The following is a 24,441-nucleotide window of genomic DNA, read 5'->3' as shown; positions in this document are numbered from 1 at the left end:
GTGTCTCAATGAACAATACTGATGTGTCATGGGTAAATTCTGTCAGACTAATCTAATAATGAGTCAAAGGAGCCAATCCCAAATGGATCCTTAAACCCTACAAGATCTGACAGGATTTGGCTAATGTATGCAATGTGGTAATAGCACATATTGGCTTCAGATAGGAAGATTCGCATTTTTATTTACACTAAACAAATCCTCACAGATCTCCACAAGTGAATGTTTTGATCCTCTCGAACAACGCATCATGACATTTTGAAATCATTCCACATGACATATGACATTACATTTTTCACAACCAACACTGACAAATAATTTTCTATTCACATATTGTGCTGATAAATAAAAATATCTGAACCTTAACTGTCTCAATATATGTAAATGTATTAGATTAAAAAAAAATAAGTTTAAAAAAAATTTTTTTTACGAAGACTCTTTGTACCCAATGGTCTCCTAGCAGCGGACAATGCATCTTCCAAACTGGAAACCAACCAATGGCTGTATGGTGGCCATACCCATTCTTTTATGAGGGGCCAACAAAATCGAATGACTTTAAACTCTACGCAATGGAACATTTGATTTTAAAATAAAGAAATACCCTAGGAAATATTTTGTTATTCTATCGGATATACATACATATTCATTATATTGCTAAAATGTTGATTATTAAAGACAAATAACACCATCATTTTATATTCGCAAAACCTGAGCTTGAGTTGGTATCTTCCGCGCCAATGTTGAATATAGATACCCAATCCACGCGATCAAGAACCTCACGGATGGACAGACGTAGGCCTGGTAAACTTTGTGTTACCGTTCAATAATAATGTAACTTAGTATACTAGTTTGGGAATCCTAAATATTTGCTTTAGGATAACCCAACTGTCAAGAAATATACTGTTCCAGCGTTGAGAAGCCGATGTGGTGAGTACCCTATTACTCTACAGCGTCTTAATGATTTGGTAGACTTGATAGTTAATTTGGGACATGGGAATGTGAGAAGTCGTAGATCCATCGTAATTGTGTATTCGTGTCTAACTAGGTTGATAACGTTGACAATAGTGACAATAGGTACTGTACCTTGTTTAATATTCACATTATAATTTAGTTGAATGAACACAGCTTGGTACTCCATGAAATAAACTTGTGTTTACACAGTATTTTGGTGTTTGCCCATACCATTAAAAACGGAACAATTTGCTTTGGCCGACTGTTGTCATTTTTGGAGTATTCGTTGGGTACAGTAAGTTCTACCAAGCATTTTGCAGATTTTGCCATATGAAATCTTTGGACTTTTTTGACTGCATTTCCCCCTGCTTTTTATACATTTTGTAGCCAGCCTCATACTGTGTAACCTATGATTCCTTCTGCAGACTTTTGCTTACAGTCAGGTTATCATGTTTGCAGTATTTGAGGTTATTATTGTGCTGTGAAAGACAGACATTTTGCAAAATTAGTAGTTCAGAGCCTCTCTAAAATAGCTAAAGCCCCCCCTAAAATAGGCCTAACGACTTCTCTGGTTCATCAGTGGCAAAAACACCTAATTAAATACATTTTGTTTTCATGATGTAACCCAATACATTGCAGAAAGGGGATGAATTATTTTGAGAGTCACTGTACATAAGGGATTTGCTATTATATAAACTTGTCAGCATGTGGGATAAAGGTACTTATATGCACTTCACTTGATAGAAATGTCTTACCATTGCTTGCAGGGTAACAATTGCCTGAAGATGCTAGTTATCACTTAACTGGCTGACTGACAGACAGGTTGGCTGCAGTTCTCCCTGAATGAGTCTGGCAGTTAGTGCTGATGACCTTTATCTATCATGTGATGAGATTGACACCTGCATGACAGCCAAGTAATCCACCAGCCAACTCCGCACCACTGCTTTATCAGCCTGAATTTAACTACATTCTCAGATTAAAAGCATGTTAGTCAGCATATGCAAAAATCCTCATATCATGCTATTAATGCCTCTTGTAAAACTTCCCAATTACAATGCAACATTACATTTTACCATCCCTGACCCTCTACTAGACCCACTACAGTTAGCCTACAGAGCGCAGTCAACATGGCTCTTCACTTTATCCTCCAGCATCTGGACTCCCCTGGAACCAACGCCAGAATCCTGTTTGTGGACCTCAGTTCCACATTAAATTCCATAATTCCTACTTCGCTCCAAGACAAGCTATCCCAACTGGGAGTGCCCGAGTCCACATGCAGGTCAATCCCAGCCTTCCTGTCCAACAGGAGGCTGCACATGAGGCTGGGAAAGCACTTCTTAGACCCCCTGATCATCAACACAAGCTCCCCTAAAGGCAGTATCCTGTCCCCCCCTACTCATCTCCCTGTACACCAACAGCAGCACTTCCAGTCACCACTCTATCAAGCTCCTGAAGTTTGCGGATGACACTCCCCTAATCTTACTTAATTCTGATGGAGAGCAGTCCACCTACAGGTGGTAGATTGACCATCTGGTGTCCTGGTGCAGTCACAACAACTTGAGCTCAATGCCCTAAAGACAGTGGAGATGATGATGGTGGACTTCAAGAGAAGCCCAGCTTCCCCCAGCCACACTGGGTGGCTCCCCAGTCAACTCTGTGGAGTCCTTTCGCTTTCTGGGCACCACCATCACCCAGGACCTGAAGTGGGAGCTGAACATCACCGCTTACAAAGAAATCTCAGCAGAAGATGTACTTCCTGCAGGACCAAAACGTCTTGCCACAAGAACAGTTTCTTTCCTACAGCAGCCTTATAAACATGCCCCTGGAGCTAAACTGGCCATAGCCCGTTCCCCGGATACACACACGCGCACACACAAAGCCATCAACTGGACGAATCTATTACCCCTCCCCACATACACACATACAACCCTCAACAGGACATTTCTTGCACCTTGCATATTTCTTAGTTTTTTTTGTAATTTTATTAATGCTCAGTCTACTGTTTTTATGCTCGGTGCACAATTATTTTTTTGTTTTTATTTCTTTTGTACAAAATTGCTGCATGAACGAACAAGAACAAATTCCTAGTTTGTTGTGAAACTTACCTGGCAGTAAAACTCTTTCTGATTCTGATTACAGTATGTAGGAGATTGTGTGGGCACCATACACAGTCATTTATAACGGCCTTGTGTGATTTCACCCCCCCCCCCCCCCCCCCCCCCCCCACACACACACACACACACACACACACACACACACACACACACAAACACACAAACAGAACTGAGAATGTTTGTTGCTACTTTGAAACCCTGCTCAGTCTGAAGGTTAGTTAAGCTAACATACAAATTGTATAACGAATGCTATTAAAATACAAAGGCTGATGAAGTTAGAAAGGCTGCTTAGTTTGTTGAACACTACTATTTTAAACTGTTCCCAAGAATTAAGACTGTGATCTCAGCATAATTTATAAAATTAAATAGTAATTTTCAGATGGTCTCTTTGGGTTAAATTGTGTTTAATTAGCAGGGTATCATTATTAGTGTATTTTTTTTAATTTTATTTAAAAAAAAATTTAATGCAACTGTCCACTCCAACTCCTATTGGTCCCTGGCTGAATCCAGTAGCTTCCCCCTGTCCCAACCTATTGTACTAATTAACTGCTGGTATTTTAGAACCAGCAACAGTTTTAAAACTATTCCAAGGCTATATTTAAATAGCTTGTTTTCTGAATGCTGCCTTAGCTATAACGCGGTCTGTGTAGTGGTTTCATGGTCCCTCACCCTCCCAAAGTTATGAACCCTTTGGAATGGGGTCAGAGTGACTGTATGTGAGGGCACTTGACACTGGGCTGAGGACCAAGGAGATTCCCACTGTCTTTGTACCACGACTTCGTTTAAGGTTTCAGATTGTCTTTGCGTAAGCCAAGCTGAAGGGAAAGAGCATATTAGCTATGACATGCCAGCTACAGCATATGCACCTAAGATGCGGTATCTGAGGGGGTTTTGTTATGACCTGTTGAATTAGCGTTGTGAATGATATTCATATGAACAAAGGATTGTTTTGTGGGGAAGTAGTCACCCTTTTCTCCCAAGTCACAGGTAAATCTATATAATTTCCTGTCTTGTCTTTAGCTTCTGGGCCTGGTTTTCAATTTGCCTCGCATTGCAGTGTTTTCAAGGTGTAACGACCTTATCCAATTATATGCTAACATTGGCCTGTAACAACAGACCGGGATCTCTAGTCAGCTTTTTTGGTGTTTTGACATACAGGCTGTCATCTGTCCAAAGACAAATGTTTAAGAGTCTGGTACCACCTGTTTCTTCATGACTAGACGGCCAGGGCCATTGACCCTCTGAGCTCTCTGTTAAAACCGTAAACTCTGGTATCGCTTCATGCTGTGTTTGGGTTCATGGTGGGAGTTTGGGAGGTACAGTTCTGGTAGAAAATCATTAGGTAGGCATTGAGACAACTCTGTGGCAGCCAAATAACCCTATTGCTACTTGATGGGCTAGCTTCCACATTTTGCTGTTGTGTGAAGGATCTCTTGACTAGCTTTAATTGGTGGTGGTTTTACCAGAGGGATTTTCCTTTTAAAGAATGATCTTACTGTGACCAGACTGTAATGTTTGCTGAATGACACCTGTGAATGTTAACCTTGTGGCTCATTCAACTTGATTAGTCATCTGAAATGAATTTGAATTTTAACTATACTTTATCAGAGCATATTTTATAGGCAAATCCACTGTTGGGGGAAATGAAACAAACTCAACAAAAAGAAACATCCTCTTGCTTTCAACTGCTTTTATTTTCAGCAAACTTAACATGTGTACATTTGTATGAACATAAAACGATTTGACAACTAAGACAAACTGAACAGGTTTCACAGACATGTGACTAACAGAAATAGAATCATGTGTCCCTGAATAAGAGGAAGGTAATTAAAAGTAACAGTGAGTATCTGGTGTGGCCACCAGCTGCATTAAGTACTGCAGTGCATCTCCTCATGGACTGCACCAGATTGCGCCAGACTGCCCCAGTTCCTGCAGTGAGACGTTACCCCTCTCTTCCACAAAGGCACCTGCAAGTTCCCGGACATTCCTGTGGGGAACGGCCCTGGCCCTCACCCTCCAATTCAACAGGTCCCAGACGTGCCCAATGGGATTAGGATCCCTGCCTTACAACAGGCCTAAACTCCCTCAGTCCAGCCCCTCTCAGCCTGCCTTACAACAGGCCTAAACTCCCTCAGTCCAGCCCCTCTCAGCCTGCCTTACAACAGGCCTAAACTCCCTCAGTCCAGTCCATCTCCGCCTGCCTTACAACAGGCCTACACGCCCTCAGTCCAGCCCCTCTCAGCCTGCCTTACAACAGGCCTAAACTCCCTCAGTCCAGCCCCTCTCAGCCTGCCTTACAACAGGCCTAAACTCCCTCAGTCCAGCCCCTCTCAGCCTGCCTTACAACAGGCCTAAACTCCCTCAGTCCAGCCCCTCTCAGCCTGCCTTACAACAGGCCTGAACTCCCTCAGTCCAGCCCCTCTCAGCCTGCCTTACAACAGGCCTAAACTCCCTCAGTCCAGCCCCTCTCAGCCTGCCTTACAACAGGCCTAAACTCCCTCAGTCCAGCCCCTCTCAGCCTGCCTTACAACAGGCCTAAACGCCCTCAGTCCTGCCCCTTTCAGCCTGCCTTACAGTCTGAGCACTGATCGAGGGATTGTGCCTTCCTGGAGTTACTCGGGCGGTTATTGTTGCCATCCTGTACCTGTCCCCCAGGTGGGATGTTGGGATGTACCGATCGTGTGCAGGTGTTGTCACACGTGGTCTGCCACTGTGAGGACGATCAGCTGTCCGTCCGGTCTCCCTGTAGCGCTGTCTTAGGCGTCTCACAGTACAGACATTGCTGATAATTTCCCTGGCCCCGACTGCAGTCCTCAAACCTGCTTGCAGCATGTCTAGGGCACGTTGACACTGATGAGCAGGGCCCCTGGGTGTCTTTCTTCTGGGTGTTTTCAGAATCAGTTTCCATAACTGTGACCTTAATTGCCTACTGTCTGTAAGCTGTTAGTGTCTTACCGACTGTTCCACAGGTGCATGTTCAGTCATTGTTTATGGTTCATTGAACAAGCATGGAACACTTTGTTTAAACCCTTTACAGTAATTATCTGTGAAGTTATTTGGATTTGGAAAATAGTGTCCTGAAAAAGAGACGTTTTGTTGTTTTATTTTTTTGCTCAGTTTGAGTTGTTCTGTTTGTATGTTTGGGTTATGAAGTCTATTCTTAATGCTGTTAAGTTTCAGGTGGCATTCATTTTTTGATAGCTGACTTGATGGGCTATTATGCAATTTTTGTCACGTAGCCTAACCATGAGGATGTCCTGGGATGTATAGTAAGTCATAATAAATCAGGTAAAGGAAGCACATTTGGATGGTCCCCACTTTCATTAGGGCTATTTTAATCTTGGGGTTAACGTTATGTAGAACGTTCTAAGGTTAGCGTTTAGGGAAATTAATACATTTTTAATGGGCCTATACTGTATGTTGATCTTTTTTTTTTTATCTGCGCGTGTGTGTGAACAGCTAGAGATCTGGTGACAGCGGTAGGGCCAGCCTGGGCAGGCTGCTGTGTAAGTTGAGTAGTAATGTGAGAGTCAGACCGTGAATCAGAGACTGATTTAGAGTCACATCTGTGGAATGTGTTTGTCCTGTAGTAGACCAGGCCTGTCATGTGATATGGGTGCTGGGATGCTGCTGTAGTGGTGCAGAAAAGCTTTTAAATAACCTGAATGTAGATTGTAGATCACTACAAAACAGTGATAATGTGCAAGCTGATCGTAATCCGGAGTTCTTGTTACAGCAGGTTTGTCCAAGACACTGTGCTGCAGATGTAGGCCACTGTCTGTGGTGTAGGTTGTTGGTTTTCTCCTGCTGGGTTTAAATCTAATCAGACTCACACACACATCCTCTCTGGTTAAGTACACCCAACTAAACCTAGGTTCCCGGGCCAATGTATTAACCAAGCCACAAGCCACAAGGCACACTTTGGAGGTTGTGGATGTTCTGTAGTTGTTGTGGAGAGGTGGCCCCTGGCAGAGGGAGGTGTTGTTGTTGTTTTTTTAAACGCAGCAGTGGATGGAGGAGCTTGGAGGAGTGCTGACTCCCATCTAGACCAGGTTTTTACAGTCTTGTTTTGGGGTTCAGCTTTTAAAGCAGGAAGTGGTGAATCAGTTTATTGCTGGAGTTTTCCATCTGGGTGGCAGATGACAGTCAAGGTTAAAAGAGCTCTGGTCTTCCTGGTCCGGGGGTCCACTTATTTCAGGTTGTGTGTTGCATGTTCACGTACAGTCTCACCTGACCAAATGCCGAGCAGACCTCAATGCCAAACCTCGATCTTATCTAGAAGGCAGCGCTTTTAGTCCAGATGGATCCCTGTTGGTCTCCAGCAGATGTCATTATTGAACACCTTGTTGAGGTCATGTGGTGCTGTCGACTGAGCAAGTGCAGCGGTCCTGTGGTAATTCGGACCATGGGAATTGAGCCCAGAACAAGGTTTTCCCTCCGGTTTTGATTAGGTATAGCGATCACTTGTTCAGCTGACCTGGTGGATTTCAGCTGGAATAACTTCTGGGGAAGTGAAAGATGTCTGAGATTCTTTATGGGGCTTGTTGGGCGTGTTTCCAGGGTGGTTAAAATGTTTCTTAAAATGTCTTATTGAATGGTGGTTTACTGGAATAATTCACCCGTGTGGTGCTGATCACTTCTTATAATTCATCTGTCACAGGTTAACAAAGTAGAGTATAACCTTCAAGGGAAAAGGGGAAGTTACTGCCAGAAAGTGAAGTCCCAGAGTCTTTGAGGAAAAGGCATGCTTCCTGCTTCTAGTGGCTCTTCCTGATTAGAGGCTTAGGGCGAGGGTGGAGTGAGAGCAGGAGGAGGAGTATTTCAGGCGAGGGAGTGAGCAGTCTGTATTCAGTCAGCATCGAGCGTACATGCTCCCTCTCAGGACGCAAATACTTGCTCTGTGTTCTCATAGCTGGACAGCAAGGCTCCCTGTTTCTGACCGCGTTCTGGGATAGGTCTTTGAGACTCAACTGAGCCTTCCACTCAGTAACACTTATAGGTAAGTAAACTTATGTTCTCTGGATGAGCATATCAAATGGCTGGAGTTTGTAGTTAGAAATGGTTTGTGTCCCTGTCCTTTTACTAGAGGAAGCTTTGGTGTTCTGTTAGTTTGACACAAGGGATGTAACATTTGTTCTCTAGACATGTAAATCGCATTAATTTTAACCTGAAGCACATTTGTAACAACCCTATGTGGCAAGACATGTCATTTGTTCTAGGTTTACATTACAGATGTGTCAGGGAACTATGCTTTTTGGGGACTTCTATTCCTGAAGAAACTGCTGCCAATCATCCTGGCTGTGTTCTTAGTGTCTGGCTCCTGTGGTCTCATGATTACTGGCATTTTCCTAAACTAAAAATACTAGCCAGGATTAAAACATTGGGCAATTCTTCTTCCCAAAGGGGATTTGAAGGGTGGTTATGCCGGTGATAAAGATGTAAAGCAGTTCGAATACAGTATTGGAAACAGGATAATGTTAAGCCAGATCAACAGGTTGGCTGGTGGTATGTTTTCTCTGCTGCCGGCCAGTGTGTGTAGGATAATGTGTAAGTCTTATCTCTTTAGGCTGTCTGCTAAAACCAACAAACTTCCCCAGTCTCAAAGGCACTTTGTACTATACAAGGCTCTCTGCTTGCCTATGGCCAAACCATCTGCAATTACATTGGTTTATGTTTGGATGGTTATTGAGGTGTGTGTTATTTGTGTAGGTGTGGCCTGGTTTTACTATCCTGGTGGGGGAGGGATCCCTTCATGGTCCTCACATTTGGTGGTCTCCATGAAAATAAAAGTTTTCGCCCCCTTATATGAAACACTGAAGGATCGTGTCAGAATGTCTTCTTGGTAGGGCTACAACCTTTGTATTTTTTTCTAGAATTGTCTTTATCTTTCTGTATATTTATCTGGTGAGTTATTGTGGATACGTTCCAGATGTCAGGGTCCATATGTTTGCACTAAAGGGTTCAGCTTCCTCGGGGACAGCAGTACCACCTGCTCCCGTGTCATTACCTCCTCATTTAGCCTAGGCCACTCACACCCTGGACACTGTACTCCGATTAGAGGGGGCTGGTCAGTGTGTCTGTTTTTAATATAAATGTGTGAGGTCATTTCAGGGATGAGACATCTGTCTGTGAGGGGGAGGTCCGTTGGGGATCCCCACTGAATGTAATTTTGAATGGGATTTTGTGTCCTGAGGCCACGGAGCCAGACAGTGATGGAGTTAATGTGGGGGTGGGAGAGTTATGTTCTGTAACAACTCTAATGACCAGCTCTGTTCTGACAGTCACAGTGGTGACTTTCTCTTGCTAGACGTTGGTGAAGATCTGCTGTACCCTAATGGACACTTCAGTACAGGGGTCCCTTCTATTATTCTAAATCTTGAAATTATGTTTGGTGTATCTTTTCAAGTAAAGCACAGTGCCCATGTAGAGATCCACAATGAGTTGAGTTTTCATCTCCTACTGGGTCCCATTATGTGAATCCAGCTGAACAGTCAGTGACTCACCATCTCAGTGTGGATTCTGTTTTTGGTATCTGTCTGTTTTACCATTTTGAAATGTGTCCCTGTTTCTTTGCATGCCTCTTTGTGTGGGATGTAGCTTACCTGAGAATACACAGCCAACGGCTGAACTGATTCTGTGGAGCCAGCTGCTTTGGTTACTGGGTTGAACTGTTTAGATCTGTTTAGATAGCACCACTTTCATGGAAGTCCTATAATCCTGAATCCTAGCAAATGTGATGCAATTTGTCTTTCATTTGCAGAAATTCCTCTGACACATAACCCGCAACCTCTTCTACTTCCTCATTTACATGTAGGTAATTTAGCAGTGGGAATCGAACCCACAACCTTGCTATTTTGGGTACCATTCTCTACAAACTGAGCTATACCATGCTCTGTCTCTTAAACCTTGTTCTTTCACTCTCTTTCACGTGTCGCTGGATGTTGTATGTGGTGTCCAGTCAGTAACCTGATGATTATTATGGGTGAAGCAAATTTTCTTCCAGTTCCAGAATTCCCCTGTAATTACCCCTTCTGGCTCTGTTGCCGTGCTCTCGTCAGTCTGTGGGCTTCTTCCTATCTGCCAGAAGACTCCTAGTTGGTCCCGTGTCCCTGTTTACGAACCACAGATAGAGGGAGCACTTCTGGCGTTATGCTTGTCATGTGCTTTACTCAAACCGCATTTCATTATCCACTAATCATCAGCAAGATGGAAAAAAACTGCGCAGGCATCAAAGAGGTAGAATGTCACTGTTTGGCTATGTTCTCTATAATCAAGCTATTTCCACTGTTTGTTTTTATTTTTTTTGGCCAGTCAAACTTTAAAAGCTGCCTGAAGGTCTGTGGCAGTATGTTCTGTCCAAGTCCAGACGGAATGCCATGCTGTCTGAGGTGTTTGGCTTTTCTGATGGGCTATGTTCCTGTTCCTTCCTCCCTGCCCTTCCAGTACAGTTGCCAGGTCGTTGAAAGCCCTTTATTGCCGGATCAGTTCACACATCGGGCCTGGACAGGCCCTACGTTGTGACCCTGACGTTAACACATGCTCCCATTACAGGGCGGACATTCCTGTTGGGCTATGGACCTCGGCCGCGTGGACCTCTGAATGACAATGGCCGGTGCTTCAGGTGGATATGGGCAGAGGGACTTTGTTTAAACCCTCTTCCTAGTTAACGCACATCATTTAGGACTTGTGGTCATGTCACTGCCTGGGGGCACAGATGGAGCGAGTGAATTTGAGGATTATAACAGTTAGTCTGGATTTCCATGGTAGGTAGGCAGTGGTGCCGTCCAGGGGAGGAAACGAAAAGCCTCTGTCAGCCGACGCTGTAGAAGTTTATCATAATTACCAGAACAATGAGAGTCCTTGTGGTTTGTGTGATTAGATTCAGTCTGCTGACAGTACAACAATTCTAACCTGACAATAGTGGAGAGTGGCAGTTAACTGGCCAATTCATTTAGGACAGGTGTGAAGAAAGAGGAGGTGTCTGAACAAGAATGTGGGTGGGGTGGGTTCTGGAAAGGGCACTCTGTCTTTCTGTGGGCGGTTTGGCCAGCAGCTGTGGCGTTTTGACAGTGGCCTGTCCTTGTGTGTATGCCCCATGTCTTTAGGGCTGCAGCCTGGCCTGTCCTCGTGTGTATGCCCCATGTCTTTAGGGCTGCAGCCTGGCCTGTCCTCGTGTGTATGCCCCAGGTCCTTAGGGCTGCAGCCTGGCCTGTCCTCGTGTGTATGCCGCATGTCTTTAGGGCTGCAGCCTGGCCTGTCCTCGTGTGTATGCCGCATGTCTTTAGGGCTGCAGCCTGGCCTGTCCTCGTGTGTATGCCCCATGTCTTTAGGGCTGCAGCCTGGCCTGTCCTCGTGTGTATGCCCCATGTCTTTAGGGCTGCAGCCTGGCCTGTCCTCGTGTGTATGCCCCATGTCTTTAGGGCTGCAGCCTGGCCTGTTTAGATGGCAACACTACAGTGAATGATGACTGAGTTGGGTCTGGTACAGACACCAGAGACCAAGCTGGCACGCCTCCTGGAGCAGTCCGCACTCTGCCGGCGCTCTTGTGCCAGCTGAACCTGCCTCATGGAGACAGCTGAGTGTGTGTGTGTGTGTGTGTGTGTGTGTGTGTGTGTGTGTGTGTGTGTGTGTGTGTGTGTGTGTGTGTGGAGATTAAACTACACAAGACACACTGTATATCTGCTTGCACACTGTATTTAGGGTTAATAAGGACAATCAGACCAATGTCATATAGTTTAATAAAACATTTACATAATTTCAAAGATAAGCAATTTCTTGAATAACCCTGTTTACTTGAATGTTACTGAAAATAAACATTCTACCCCAGCGACCTTGTTATACAGTATATGGGAAACTTATTAGAATTTGAGGGCATAACGTTTGTATGTAAAACATTTCCGTTTTCTGAACTCTCTTCACACAATGCTTTAGGAGGCATTCACTGCTGTGCCTGTATGTGTGCAGATCAAATGCCCTGCTGGAACTCCGAACAAATCATTGTAATTTATGTATATTATACATTTCTTTTTTTTTTTTGGTCCATCTCTTGACCTGAGGTTTTTATTTCTTTTTTTTTTTTGGATCAGCGGTAGCCTGGGGATCATAACTACATTTCCCATGATTGTTTTACCACAGGATAGAGAGGAGCAAAGAATCTATTCTTTCGGTGGAGTTTTTCTCATACAGAGGATGAAAGAAGCAGTGTGTGTGTTGTGCCTCCTGTCAGCAATGCTTTCTCTGATGCTACTGGGGGGAAATGGGCTCTGGCAGACAGCAAGGCTATAAAAAGATTAATTAAAAATGTGCAGATGAATATGATCCCAGTCATGATTGGTTGGAGGGGAGCGAGATGAGCCCAGCAGTAGAGCTCCGTGTGATGTAATCCAGGGTTTGATGGTGTAACCGAAATGAAAAAAGATGTGAAAAAAAAATGGATTGCTTTTTAATTCCTTCGAAACTGTGGATTAAGAAAGAAAAACAAGTACTGAATGAGAGCAGCAGTATCCTGCTGTTAAGGATATATGGGAACATTTTCTCAGATTATTAAGGGCTTAAGAAGCTTGTCAATACCAGTAAGAGCTATTTCTTCTGTGTTGTACTGTAATTTAGAAGCCTCATTTTACTTCTGGAGTGGTTTTAAAACATGATCATCTTATCTGTCTTTGCAGTTTTGCGCTGCTCATTCTATCACAAAGACTGTCTATACAGTTGAACAAAGAACAGTTGAACAACAGGACATGTTGAGGATATTTAAATGTCTTCATAAGACACTGCTGTGTTTTATGCAACTGAATTTAAAACATTGCAGCTGTTTTACCACTCACCCCATTCACACACTCCTTTTTTAATTTTTTGTCCTTCTCCTTTTCAAAGAATATAATTTGAATGAAAACTCAGTCCAAGTGTTTTGTTGTCCGTGGGGGGATGGGTGCAATTGGTCAGAAGCCGTTGACCACAGCCAATGGCAGTACAGCTCGCACCCTCCACCCCTCCTCTGTGCCCTGCTGAGATTCCCAGTCTGGCCTGTGATTGGCTCTTGTGGAACCCAGCAGACGGAGCCTGTGAGCTTGTTTAGGGGAGGAGTCAGACAGCTCTCGTTGGCTTTGGTGTTCCTGTGTGCTTTTGTTAATTTGGAGCAGCAACATTAGAGGAAGAGGAGCAGTGGTTCTCCTGCTAGTCTGACACGGTCTTCCTCTCTCTTCACTCCAGGGACCCTGGGAATCTGTGGAGCTGCCAGTTGATCTCCTGCTTTTGAGGATAGTAGGACTCCAGGACCGACAGAGCAGGAGCTTGAGTTGCTCAGACACTGTGGCTGTGTAATCTAGTTAAAGGGACCAACAACCGGCTTCCAGGCTGAACCCAGGATCTGCCCCCGTGGCGTTTCTGACCTGGACTGATGTGAAGTGCAACCCTTGGTGAGCCTGTCTGAAACAGCCTTTCATTGGAGACTGGAAGAGGACAGATAATATACCTGGGAGACTGTAAAGAAAGAAAGGAGGGATACGAGAAATTCAGCACATCAACCGGTAAGGAAGTTAAAGGAACAAATGGGGCTCAGTTGGTTGAGCATTTGTAGTGCCGGTGTTTATGGAAATATATTTGCTCGCTACTGTCGCTCTGGATTGGAATGTCTGCTAAATTACTTAAAATCTTAGCGGAAATTGTTTTTTTTGGAATAGCCCCCCCCCCCCCCCCCCCCCCTCTGGTTTAGAAAGGAGGGCACAAAAAGAATGTTGACCGTCTCACCCTCTTCTCTCCGCTCCTCTTTCAGAGCCTCTAGAATGCCTGTGGAGACCCTCCAGGCCTCTGGCGGCCGTCTGGCAGGGGTCCCCTTCACCTCAGCCATGCCCTTCCGCATCCTCAACAAGGGGCCGGAATACTTCCGGCGGCCTGTGGAGCCTGGCGCCCGAAAGCTGAGCGCGGTGGAGCGGCTGGAGGCGGACAAGGCCAAGTATGTGAAGAGCCAGCAGGTGGCGCTCACCAGACAGGAGCCTGTCAAACCCCCCATCATCCGCAAGCCTCTTCTGTCCCCTGGCATGATGCTTCAGTGTCGGATCAGTGCCCCCCCAGCCCGCAAGGCCCCCCCCGCGTCCGGCCGACACGGAGAACGGAGGGGGGGCGGCGGGTGTAGGGTGGCGGCGGGGACCGCCCCTGAACCTGGAGATCCTCAACAACCTCATCAATAACGTGTGTGACGGACCTGTGCCCTCCTCGCCATCTCCCGCGCCCTCCTCCCCCTCCGCCTCCTCCCCTTCATCCGGGGGGAACAGCTTTGGGAATGGACATTTGGCTGACCAGGAGAGGAGCGGTGGAGCCACGCACAACCTCAGGCCTGTTAATAACTGCAACACCTCTTCAACCAACTCCTCCTCATCCACCTCCTCCCCCCTGAACCACAGCCAGGCCTCCCGCGAGGAGCCCGGCCGCCGGCCGCCTCCTGTCCCCGCGCGGGGTGCCCGGCTGGGCTTTCCCGTTCCCTACAGCTCCCCTAACTCGGTGACGGTACGCAGGGTGGATGTGAGGCCCCAGGCTGTGACGAGGACACTGCAGAGGGCCCCAGCTCTTATCAAGCCCAGACAGACTGCCCAGCCCCAGGTGGCCCATTCCCAGGCCTCACCCCCTCCACAGCAATGCCAGCCCCCAACCCCCTCCATGGCTCTCCCCTCTACCCCCCTCTACCTGCCTCCCAGCCCCATGCTGATACGGGCTGGCATGATGCCCCCGGCCTCCCCTGCTTTCACCCGCCTGTCTTCAGCCAGCTCCCGAGGTTCTCGCCCCGGCTCGGCCCGTAAACACCCCTCCTTACACCGCTCCAAGTCGGACCTGAGCGACCGGTACTCACGAGCCACGGCCGACCTGGAGCGCTTCTTCAACTACTGCGGGCTGCACCCGGACGAGGTGGAGGGCATGGGGGGCGTGGAGCGTTTCGCCAGGGCCAGCTCGGACATCGTGTCCGTGTCCAAGCTGCGCAGCGTAAGCACGCCCAGCTCCGAGTGTGAACGGGCGCGGGAACAGGGGGAGGACGAGGACGAGGAGGGTTCTGCCCAACCCGGGGAGCGTGTCCCCTACGGAATCTCGGTCATCGAGAGGAACGCCCGCGTCATCAAGTGGCTCTACGGGATCCGACAGGCGCGGGACAACACCACTGTGTCCAACGTGTAGAGGAAAGAGACAGGAGGAACATCAGGGGGGAAGGTTCCGGAATGATACCCAGGCCAGACCCACAGTGTTTATTTTTTTATTATTATTATTTATTAAGAAATGGCACAGATCGTTGAGGGGGTCTTTTGGTATACATTGTATTTTCAAGGATGACCTTATTTTGTACTTTGGGTCACGTCTAATGGATATCAGTTTATTTGAGGAGGGGGATTGTTGCTTTTGAAGCAGCACACTTGGAGAACAAGAATCATATGACTGAATCTGGGCTGCAAGTCAGGACTGCTTCCATCAAAGTGAAGGACAACAACGCCCTTCTCCTTAAACAAACATACAAGGCAATAATGGCAGTGGTAGGAATGACTGAATGTGGAGACGTTGGTAACGTTGACGTCAGTGGCCCTGTAATGATGTGGTTCACGCTGTCTGTCTCTGTCACAGGTACTAAAGGGCTGTGTTTTGGGTCCCGGAGCCTTGTTCTATCTGGACAGGGGTTGGAGCTAGAATTGAGACTCATAACAATGCAGGAATAAGCTCTGGAAGTTCCACAGCTCGTGCGTGTGTATGTATGGGTGTGTGTGTGCACGTGCGCGCGCCTAGAACCACATTGATACTGTGAAACGGGAACGCTTCCATAGAATTTTTTTTTTTTTTTCATTTGGCTGTAAGACTGTTGATTAATACAATTGATGTTCTGCTGCTACAAAGCACACACCTGTACTCCCAAATACACAGTAAACCGTCAGGTGGGTGACATGGTGGCGTCTGTACCCGTGGGCTGTGTGGGTGCAAAGGAGCATGGCCTTGAATCACGTATAGGGTTGCATAGATTAGTGTTTCTGTTTGTTCAGATGTTGAATGGGCACGCACAATAAAGCCAGTGTCATAAGGTTCAGGTAGTTTTACAGTGAAGGGGTTCTGTCTGGGATTTGAGGTGAGGACATCCTGCTCAGCGGACGAGGCACCAGGATCGAAAGAGTGAGACGCGTCGATGAAGGAAACGAAGCAGAAGGGGTTTTTGGTTCGACATAGCTTGTTGAGAAGGACCACTTTTTTTACATTCAATTTGAACTTTTACGTTAAGACTATTGTTTTTGCAATATTCAACAACCAGTGCATAGCACTCAAGCTTTTGTTTACAAAAGTGCAATCAGATCGTGTCTGTGAACATGCGCATACACATTCAAATCCAGCTAGTGTCATTGTTAGTGGGAGTGGTGTGTGACTGAACAGACAGGCACTCTGCAGGGTAAAATGGGCTAAATTCCATTTACATTCCAAAAAAAAAAAAAACAGAATCAAATTTCAGTGTACTTGAATTAACTTGGAATCAAAATGCAATTGAGCCCAGCCCCAGCATTCTTCTCTGTGAAGGGATTGGAGGGGAGACTATTTATGTGACAGGAGATGGACAGTGGGCTCAGTGGAGAGGCTTGACATTGGTCTTGGACTGGGCTCCACGGTCTGTAGCCGTGATGCTGTTGAGTTCAGTACTGTCTGGCTGCCCAAAGAAGAGTCTGACTGTTTGTATGCTGCAGCATGGTATCTTAACATTCAATAAAGAATAATGTTTTTCAAAAAAAAATGATTTGGATGTCACCATTTGTGTCGATGTGCTTTCAGTCCCTAACGAACATGCCTTCAAATGTGTGGAGTTCTCCATTGAGTTGAATGTCTTAATATCATCGTGACAGGATATGGATGTAGCCTCTAGTGTGTTCAGGGATGGCAGGACGGCCTTGCCAAGTTCTGGGGTTTTCAATGTTATGCAGATCCAGAGGAGCAGAAGCAGGTGTTTCTGATCTTTTGGTCTGCATTATTGACACAGCCAGCAGTACTAGCGTGTCCCTTTGACCATGGAGGTTTTCCTCTATCCATTATTTACAAGACAATGTGTACACATGCACAATCACTCACTCTTCAGTCTTTCTGTTTTCTACACACACACACTTGTTTTTTTTTGTTGTACCCAGCAGTTGCATAGCTCTTCCTAATATGTCAAAGATTCATTTTGTTGTGGCACTGACTGTGCCTACATTACCCAGTTATCCTCAATGAAGGCCAAATGCAGTTGAAGTTGTATTTAAAAATGTCAGATCTGCATTGAAGATGGCTCCTGAATCCACAATCCAAAGTAGCACTGTCGGGATACTCTGTCCCGTGTTTTCAGGATGTGTTCAGATTAAGGGCGCAGGTTTAAGTGGTTTTGTGCAAAGGGCTGTACTGCTCTGCTGTGTACTGCTAGTGCTGCAATCCGGTACGGATCCACGTAGCGATACATACTGTCTGGGCGAGGCTGGGATCACCCCCAGTGGCATTCACTACCTGTCACTCTGGTCAGCAGTGATTCATGCTCTCAGTAGAGGGGGAGATGATGAGTGGGGGAGGGAAGTATGGCTGGGGTTATTAATTGGAGTTTTTAGGATTTAACTAACTCACATTCTCTCTATCAGAAGTTTATCCATAACCAGATTTAAAAAAAATGTATTCAGGCATTGATTCTGACTGGTTAAGAGTTGGGATAGGGTTAAAACGGACAAATTCACTAACGTCAAACAAAAGACCACTTCCTGGCACTGATTAAACCTGTGGTGCTCAGAGCTGTATTGCGGTTTGTGATTCTTGAGTGGGAGATTACACTGTGCCCCCCCCCCATCCCTGTCTACGGCACACTAGACAGTCATGAGCCTGTGTGATGTTAATAGGGGTCAGCGTTTCCCCTAGTTCTGTGTTGAAGGAATTTCCTGATTTCTTGGGCATAGGTTTCTTTTTAAAGTATATTTAAAAAAATGTATGTATGAATCGTGATTTTCTTCAACAGCCTGCTAGTAGTTGGCGGAGTGCTGTTTTCACTATAGAGCTATTTCAAGATGTATGTTGATGGAGCCCAGGACAGGTATTAAACCTATGCACGTCTTGTGTTGTCCTGTGCTCTGTCTTTTCCTATTAGACTGACACAAAAACAAGCAGAGCATCAGCTTGCTCTGTCTCAGGCAGTGAGGGAGGTACTCACAGAGGTACCATATGTTCATATTAACTGAGATCAGCTGGGCTCTAGTGCTCTGCATGGTGATGAGTGCACAGACATGCACACATCTGTATTTCACTACAACACCTTTCATTTTGCTGTATAAATATCCACAATTTTTTTTCCCAACACCAGCCCTAACCTTAAGCCCTCTCTAAACCCCTCTTTGACTTCAAACCCTAATTCTAACAATACCGGCACCGCATAACATTAATATTTGCCGTTTCCAAAACAGGAAGAGGAAAAATGTCCTGTTTGCATGTTGCAGTAGTGTCTACATAACTTTTTTTGCAGCCCATGTTGAAGAACCCCTGTTGAGTAAACATGTTTATTCTCCAGTAGGTCAGCCAAAGAACCCTTCGCTGTCTGTGTTTGTGTTCATTTCTGTGGGCTGCGGAGTGTGATTGTAAATGAACGGCTTGCTGATCCCAGTTTCTATGAGAAGGCTGCTGCTAATGTATGTCAAGCCCTGACACACACCCACCAGCGGGAGGGAGGGAGACAGATAGGCAGTGATAAGCTGATTAGGGACAAGGGGCAGATGGGGTGTGTGTGTGTGTGTTTGTGTGTGTGTACATTGTGGTTGTATCTTGTGGGAAAACTAGATTGTGTGTTTTTAGCTTACCACGTCGTTCCAGGGATCTACATGGACCACATCACTCTATCTACAACTTATCCGCTTCACTGATGCGGAGGCATCTTTTTCTCTAAGTACAGAGACAGCCTCTATGGTACTGTTCTGTCCATTACTTTCCATTGGCCCCCATGGCCGCCGTTGGGATCAGCGTTTCCTTATGGTGACCTTTAAAAACAAAACCCTGAAACCGGCAGGGCTGAGCTGAGTGAGGTTCCAGTGTTTTCCGCTGTTCTGTAGCAGTCAGTCAGTACAGACTTCTGATCGTAGCGTAGGCAGTCAGTCAGTACAGACTTCTGATCGTAGCGTAGGCAGTCAGTCAGTAGAGACTTCTGATCGTAGCGTAGGCAGTCAGTCAGAACAGACTTCTGATCGTAGCGTAGGCAGTCAGTCAGTAGAGACTTCTGATCGTAGCGTAGGCAGTCAGTCAGAACAGACTTCTGATCGTAGCGTAGGCAGTCAGTCAGTACAGTCTTCTGATCGTAGCGTAGGCAGTCAGTCAGTACAGTCTTCTGAATGTAGCGTAGGCAGTCAGTCAGAACAGTCTTCTGATCGTAGCGTAGGCAGTCAGTAGTACAGATCCCTGTCTCAACCCTTCACCAGGCTGTTCAGACACTTACGAGAGGTGTGAAAATGAACTGTTTAAATAATCATTCAAGCTTTTTAAAAAGTGGGGAAGGAGTGTTTGGCTTGTGTTATTTCAAACAAAAATCACTTTAAAGTTAGCATTTGAATTGCGTGTGCTATATGAACTGAAGTCTGTGTATTACGTCCTTGGAGGTATTGATTATTTCAGAGGGAGGTGTTTGTGAACGTATGTGTCAGTATCTGTGAATGTTTGTCTTTCTGTCCTGTCTTCTGGAAAATGTTCAGACTTTTCCATTGGAAGTATGGTCAAAGTGTAAAACACTTTAAATCTCACAGCAGAAAGAACCAGACAATCAGCCCAAACAAGTCTTCCTCTGAACTTTGACCTTTCTATAACACCGCCAAACACAACCACACCTGGCTGCTTGCCTTTACATCCTTACTCTGACACAATGTCAGGCCAGGGGCCATAATCAACAGATTAACCGTCCCACGCCAAAAGCCAGAAATCGGGAGTAACTACGGCAAGAGTTGGGCAGTCGCTGGACTGCTTGTGTTTACCTAAGGTCTAACATCGAAAAGTCCCTTTAATGACCTCACACTTTTAATAGGAAATCTCCCACCCTGTTGTTATTGTAAAACTGACCTTTTATGTCCTTCCTAGCCGAAGATTGGCATAGCTTTCTATTAAACACCGGCTGGGAAAGGCCACCGGTTCAGTATTTCTTTGTCTACATGGGGTTGATGTTGGCAATAACGGGGCGTTTAAAGCGTTGTATCACATTCATACAATATATGACCATTTTACCTTTTTTTCTATATTAGTGATACCCAAAGGGAAGGGGGCAACCAAGCTAGCATTGCTTTCATCAACAGACCTTGTGAAGATTACAGTAAAGTTGTGGCCTCAGCTTACGAATGGAGCAATAATCCAGCGGCAGGATTTTATTTACAAACACCCTAATACACTGCGGTTTGAGGTCCTGGTGTAGGACACTCACTGCGGTCACCCAAAGATTCACAAAGATGATAAATGTTTGTGTATATTGATGACCTTCCTGGACAGGGAAACTTGAAAATACAACTATAAAGTTGATCGCTGTTCGGACAGGCTGTTTCACCAGCAGAACTCATGGTTCCTCCTGCTTGTGTCCAAAAAGCACAGATAAATCTGTGAAATAATACATCCATTTAGCCCAGCAGTACTATATAGTTATGAAGTCAATGCCTTTGGAGACATAATCCCGCAAGGCTCCCAATGTAACGCTAAAAGTTTATACACTGTCAAAAACAGAACAATGTTTCTCATGCTTGCATAGCTGGCTAGCTAGCTAGTTGATAGTAATACCAAACAGGATCATAATACATGACATTAACAAGCCAGTGAATATTAACCAAGACTAAGAGCACTGAATGCTGGGTTACATCACTAAATACAACATGGTAAACCCACTTCTCAGAATTCCCATCTACTACAATGTGCAATGCAAAATTGGAGTAAATGTGTATATATTGTATGTATAAATGGTGACCACAAACATTAGCAAATATTTTTCAGAAGGAATACTGCAACAGTCCTGAAATTCCTATCATTATCTATCTAGAATGACTTCCTCACTGTTTCAAGACATACAATAGTTGTTCTATCAATAAAACATCTGCCGACAAACTTATTCAGAGCACCCTTGCTAAAGTAAAGTAATGCTTTAAAAACTAGCCAATGAATACAAACAAAACAATGTTTTGGATAAATAATTTATCTACCACGATGCTGTATGGTCATTTCCCTACAAAGCAGAGTTAACATGAATTTGTGATGAAGTTGATTGATGGCTGACAGAAGCATGCAGTGTCATGACCTGATGCGACCTACAACATGTCATCAGTGTCCACGGATAAACAAAAGGCTCCGGAGGTCAGAGGATTAGAGTGCAGTTTCATGGACGGTGAATACTGGATTCATTTAAATAAAGCTTTATTACATTTACCAAAAGGGATTTTATATATAGTTTGATTTCTCTGTTCTAGAATTTTCTTTTCAAATAGGCCATAATTAATTTGGTCTCTTTCTTTATTCGTGATGCCAATTATTGCACTGTAATTGAAGTATGAGGAGAAACTGTTTCTACATGTTTTTTGTCATGTGCCCCCGCATGCTCTTTCCCTGTAACTATCAAGATGGTGCGTAATATCTCATGTCTTTGGAGAGGACAGCTGTTTCGCAGAGTCTGGGTTGGATAAGACTGTCACAGCCTGTTAGCACCACTGATTTGCTGGTGCCAGTTGTCATGGCAGGTTAGTGGTCCGCTGGGGAACTTGGACTGGGTCAGGCCCGCTGCCCACTGGGTCTGAACTGCAAGAGAATATAATGACTTAGTCTGATAGACCCTGAAACCCTGGTAGAAACACACACAGATGAACAGAGATATCAGACAGACATGCAGGAAGTGTTCAGAACAACAATACTGTGTTCAGAGTCAGGGAGCACTAGTGATACATGTTAATTTTTCTGTCATCCTTTCTCTCCATCTTTCTGTCATCCTTTCTCACCTTTTCTATCCAGTCTATGGAGGAGTCTTTTAGGGGCAAATCCCTCCTCTGATTAAACATGCAAAATCTACCCCACATTCAGTTCCAGCTAATGTCCGCTTGTAAAGCTAGTTGGCCTTGGTTTTTCTATAGAAGGCTTGTCTGTTTGTAAGTCTCTTTGTCTTTCACATAAACACATGTACTTATATTGCAGACCACTGTCAGGGGGAAAACAATATTTTCTTCAAGGGCCCTTGAATATGGGTTTTACCTTTTAAGTAATTTAGCACACACTCTTCTCTAGAGTGTATACCTGTGTGTCCCGGCCCCCCGTGGGAATCAAGAACTTGGCGGTGCAAGCACCATGCCCCACACAACTGAGCTATATAGAACCATGATGGGTGAACATCAATTCGATACAGCTATTTCCCTCAGTGGTGTGTGTCTTTGAGGATTCTGAGAACCTCTCAAACTCTAATTTTCCCATCTTCAATGGGCTGTGGTGACATACATTTTAGTCATTTATCTTGCTTTTATCCAGAGTCCAGGCAATGTTGCGTAGAAATGGGATCTTTAGACTGCTAGGTAAAGTGCCTCCTTTAGTCTGTCCCTCCAACAACACTTCTGTCAGCATCTGGTTTCACATTCAGCAACCAACCAGGAACTCTGCTTAGCATCCCACGCAAGCTAACAGTGGGATGCCTTTTCCTATGCTGCTGGCAGCTGGGAACCACTACTACTCTTGGCTGTGGTTACACATCCTTAGTGTGTCATTATAATGTTCAAGCTAGCGACATTGAGTTATTCCATTTGAGATTTTATGCCAATTTTTTCCCACTTTTTAGATGCCAGTTTTGGCCATTGGTTCACTGTCTCTGTCCCCAGCTCCAGTCCATACCATGGGATGTCAGCATCCTTCTCTGGGTGCCAGTGGAAAGTCAGCGATCTGGAAAGATCTGTATCGAGAAGAAATATGCATCATTCTCAACAATCATAAGTCAATGGGAACCAACATGACATGTTCACTTATGCAAGAAATGCAGCGGCGTTCATTCATCATATTTTTCGTATCAACTTGATAAACAGTCTAATATATTCCAACCAGTACTCACTAGCAAACAAAACATGATATGGAATAGAACATAATAGACTTGTAATCTACATTATTCAAACATTTTGAATTAAAGAGTCTGATTTTGTCAAATGAATATTGCATATTGCATCTTGGCTCCACTGGAATCAGTAGTGATTTTTCTCCTTGCTCTATGATGTGGATGTCATGCATCTTCAAACGGAAACGTTAATGTCTCTGAGGCTAAGTCGCTAAACTGGGTCGCCGTAAGCAAAGTATTTTACAAGAGAGGAAAGTTTGGGAGTAGAACTGGAGGACATTAAATTATAATGGCTTGCATGGGTGGATAATTGTATCATTTGGTCCGTGGGGACATAAAAGCCGTGACACAGCCTGATAATTATGGTATGGTCTGCATTTTTTTAGCCCTTCTATAAATTCTCACTGGCCTTGTTTCTGTACCTTCATCATATACTGTGTGTCTGTATGTGAATGTATTGACCAGCGCTCAGGCATTTGAGTCAACCGGTGTAAGACATTGGACCCTGGAGCCTATAATCTCTCACCCAGATTTTGGCTGTGTATATGAGTTATGAAATATGCAAGGTGCAATTCCATAAGCAGTTTTGTCTCTAACCCTGTTCCGTGTGTTTCAGTGGCAAGATGAATTATGGAGAGGAATAGGCTTTTTCGAAACCTGGCCAATGGCCAGCGGCGTGACCTGAGGGGGAAGAAACACTGCTAAACAATGACACACAGAAGTGTTTACTCATGATCCATGGTCACTGGGTTGAGGCCCAACCAGTGGTGAAGTTACAGAGTCAGGGGGAGGGAAGGAAAGGAATAGTCTAGGGTTCATTTAGACATGGTGGAGGCTGCTGTGTAACAGGGTTGATTAAATGGGCTGAGGGCATGCATGTCTTGTTGTGCACGTCTGTGTGTGTGTGTGTGGTGTGGTGGGTAATGCACTGTGTGTCGAGCTAGATGTGTCTGAAAATTCATTGCCTCTGCATGCATATGGCTAATGTGATGGAACCAGGTCAGGTGAACTGTGATCCTTTGGGGCTTTTTTCTTAGTGGGAGTTCTCACGTAGGAGAACGACAGAGATTACCAGTGGATCTAGTAGAGAAGAGAAGATCATGGTACTGGTTAACCGGAGATGCCGTTTCTCCTGCTGGCTTTTGAGGGGTGCTCACCCTGCATTACCAGTCCCCTTACAAGAAACCCTATTTAATCCACACCACCCAATATAGCCCACAACAAAGACAGCAACCAGGACTGGTGAATAAAACATACTACATTATAGCACATAGCCTAGTTGGAAAGGTTATATTTTGGGCTCAAACTTGAGGGGGTGCTGTTTACTTT

The 24,441-nt window shown here is 45.1% G+C and overlaps 1 protein-coding gene across 1 annotated transcript; it reads left to right on the top strand.

Annotated features, from left to right (window-relative positions):
* Positions 1-756: 756 nt before the first annotated feature.
* Positions 757-16,512, top strand: wu:fa11c10 (protein FAM110A). Its single transcript, XM_010875524.3, is given in 4 exon segments — positions 757-924; positions 13,272-13,588; positions 13,834-14,170; positions 14,172-16,512. Coding segments are annotated over 2 exon segments (1,380 nt in total). The 5' UTR covers positions 757-924; positions 13,272-13,588; positions 13,834-13,843; the 3' UTR covers positions 15,225-16,512.
* Positions 16,513-24,441: the final 7,929 nt, after the last annotated feature.

The sequence above is a fragment of the Esox lucius genome, chromosome 12, assembly GCF_011004845.1.
Source record: "Esox lucius isolate fEsoLuc1 chromosome 12, fEsoLuc1.pri, whole genome shotgun sequence".
Classification (NCBI taxonomy): domain Eukaryota; kingdom Metazoa; phylum Chordata; class Actinopteri; order Esociformes; family Esocidae; genus Esox; species Esox lucius.
This window is presented reverse-complemented; position numbering and strand designations above follow the sequence as displayed.